The sequence below is a fragment of the Trypanosoma rangeli genome, assembly GCF_003719475.1.
Source record: "Trypanosoma rangeli strain AM80 chromosome Unknown Tra_15.4_contig_00549, whole genome shotgun sequence".
Classification (NCBI taxonomy): Eukaryota; Euglenozoa; class Kinetoplastea; order Trypanosomatida; family Trypanosomatidae; genus Trypanosoma; species Trypanosoma rangeli.
In genome coordinates this window covers 7,441-9,260 of record NW_021706289.1, presented here as the reverse complement: position 1 = coordinate 9,260, position 1,820 = coordinate 7,441, and the positions used below count along the sequence as shown (strand labels likewise).

At 47.0% G+C, this 1,820-nt stretch overlaps 1 protein-coding gene across 1 annotated transcript, besides 1 other annotated feature; it reads right to left on the bottom strand.

The window, feature by feature from the left end:
- Window positions 1–470: 470 nt before the first annotated feature.
- Window positions 471–525: a sequence feature (A-rich).
- A 171-nt stretch (window positions 526–696) lies between these two features.
- Window positions 697–1,122, bottom strand: TraAM80_09283 (uncharacterized protein; the record flags this gene model as incomplete). The annotated part of the gene is made up of 1 exon (XM_029385975.1): window positions 697–1,122. The coding sequence occupies one exon, from the start codon at window positions 1,120–1,122 to the stop codon at window positions 697–699; it is 426 nt and encodes a 141-aa protein (XP_029234203.1).
- Between the last annotated feature and the right edge of the window lie 698 nt (window positions 1,123–1,820).

The following is a 1,820-nucleotide window of genomic DNA, read 5'->3' as shown; positions in this document are numbered from 1 at the left end:
GCTGAGCGCCAGCAAAATTAGGACCCTGTTCTTGAGCCAAGACATGATTGGCACGAATGGCGACGCTGGCAATGCCGCTTAGAGCTCTGAAGATCGGACTCGTGGCGACGGTGCTGCGTTGCCGGTGTTTGCTGTTAGAACATGCCATTGGTAGGTGTATGCTCTGGTGCTGCATTAGTTTATCCTTGTGATTACTGTTTGACCTAGCGAACGAGACATGTCCTATATGTGGTTTGGATATTTTGCGTTTTTCAAAGGTGTGTGTGTGTGCCACCAGAAAATCAAGTATTTTTTACTGTCTTTTTTTTTCTTTGATATGTTTGGTTTTGACGCTTTTTTTCTTGAGCTTTTGTGTCTCAGCGCCAGCTGTGCATCGTTATACAGGCAGGAGCTGTGATTCCCCACAATGTGGCTCACTTAACACTGCAGGTGATTGCTACAATGATGATTCGTATGTGTATTTCACTGGGTGTTTTTTATGGATTTATATGATTTTTGTTTTGTGTTTCTGCGTTTTAGTTTTTGCATAATTCAAAGTGCTGCGGGCAGTGCACCGTCACGCTATTCAGATTCTTACTGCTGTGTGCGTGTTGCATCCTTGTTTTTTTTTCTTTTAGCATGAGACGATATTTTATTTTTTAAATCTCAGCTTCAGAGGCATGTGTGAAATTATTTGCGAGGGCTTGGCTTGCCATTTTAGTTGTGTTCTTTGCTTGTCCAATATTGGCACGGTTCAGCCGGGCTTATGGAAAGCTTTACTGCAGCGCAACATTGTGGATGCAGGATCATTGCTCCGCTAAACTCTCTATGGTTGCAGCTGTTCTGCACAGTTACCTTCTGAACCATGCGTATTTTACGTAGACGCGCGATACTACGTGGGGAGAGTATGTGCTTCAACTCGAAGACTGCGGTAGCCTCTTTAAGGCCCCATTGACTTTGCTGGAGGACACACTGCGGCGGGAGGCTGAGGCAGATTTGCCGCAACACTTGCAAGCCCTTTGGCGCGGGCCATACGGGACTGGCCGAAACGCTCGAGATTATCTTTCCAACATTGGACGAGTTTGTATAAGTTGAGTTGTGTTGAGAAGATTCACCGTTTTTATTGACCAAATGTGGAAGCATAGCGGAGATGCGCGTGATCACACTGGCGCCGAAGCATGTGCTCTTGGTCGTCACTTGGACCACTCTCCAGTGGGTTGCCTTGTGCACGCGCAGAGAGTGAGAGGGTGACCTTCCACCTGTGTACTTTTTTTTTTTTTGCACCCCCATTGCTCTTCGGTGAAGGAATACCACCTCGCAAATAAAGCGAGGAACGTTGCGCACATCTGTGTGAACTTCCGCTCGGCCTCGTGGCATTCATGAAAGCGTTCGCTTAACGCTACTCTGCCGGGCACCAGTGCAGATGTTGTGACGCAAGTATACCCATTTTGACCGGGAACTCTTTTTCACCATCCAATGCGAAGTATATGCGGATGTTCCAAGCCTCCGATCTGCATGCTGTAGCGAGCGAATTGGGCAGTCATTTTCTCAAATGGGATCATGAGAAGGACCTAAACATGGCTGCCCTCTGACGGCGGGAAGGAAGCTCACTCTACCACGATGCACTTACACGATTAATTACGTGTTTTTCTTATTATGACGCTGAAGCATGCGGCGGGATCTTCATCTCCAACACACATCTGGCGAAAACGTGGCAAGTAATGCGTGGTGCTTCTTATCAACTCACAAGTGGGAAGAATACGACTGAAACAGCGACAACAAAAAACATATTACGAAGCACAAGTCTCGGCTGCTTTCTCTGCTGACGCTGGAAAATAAGG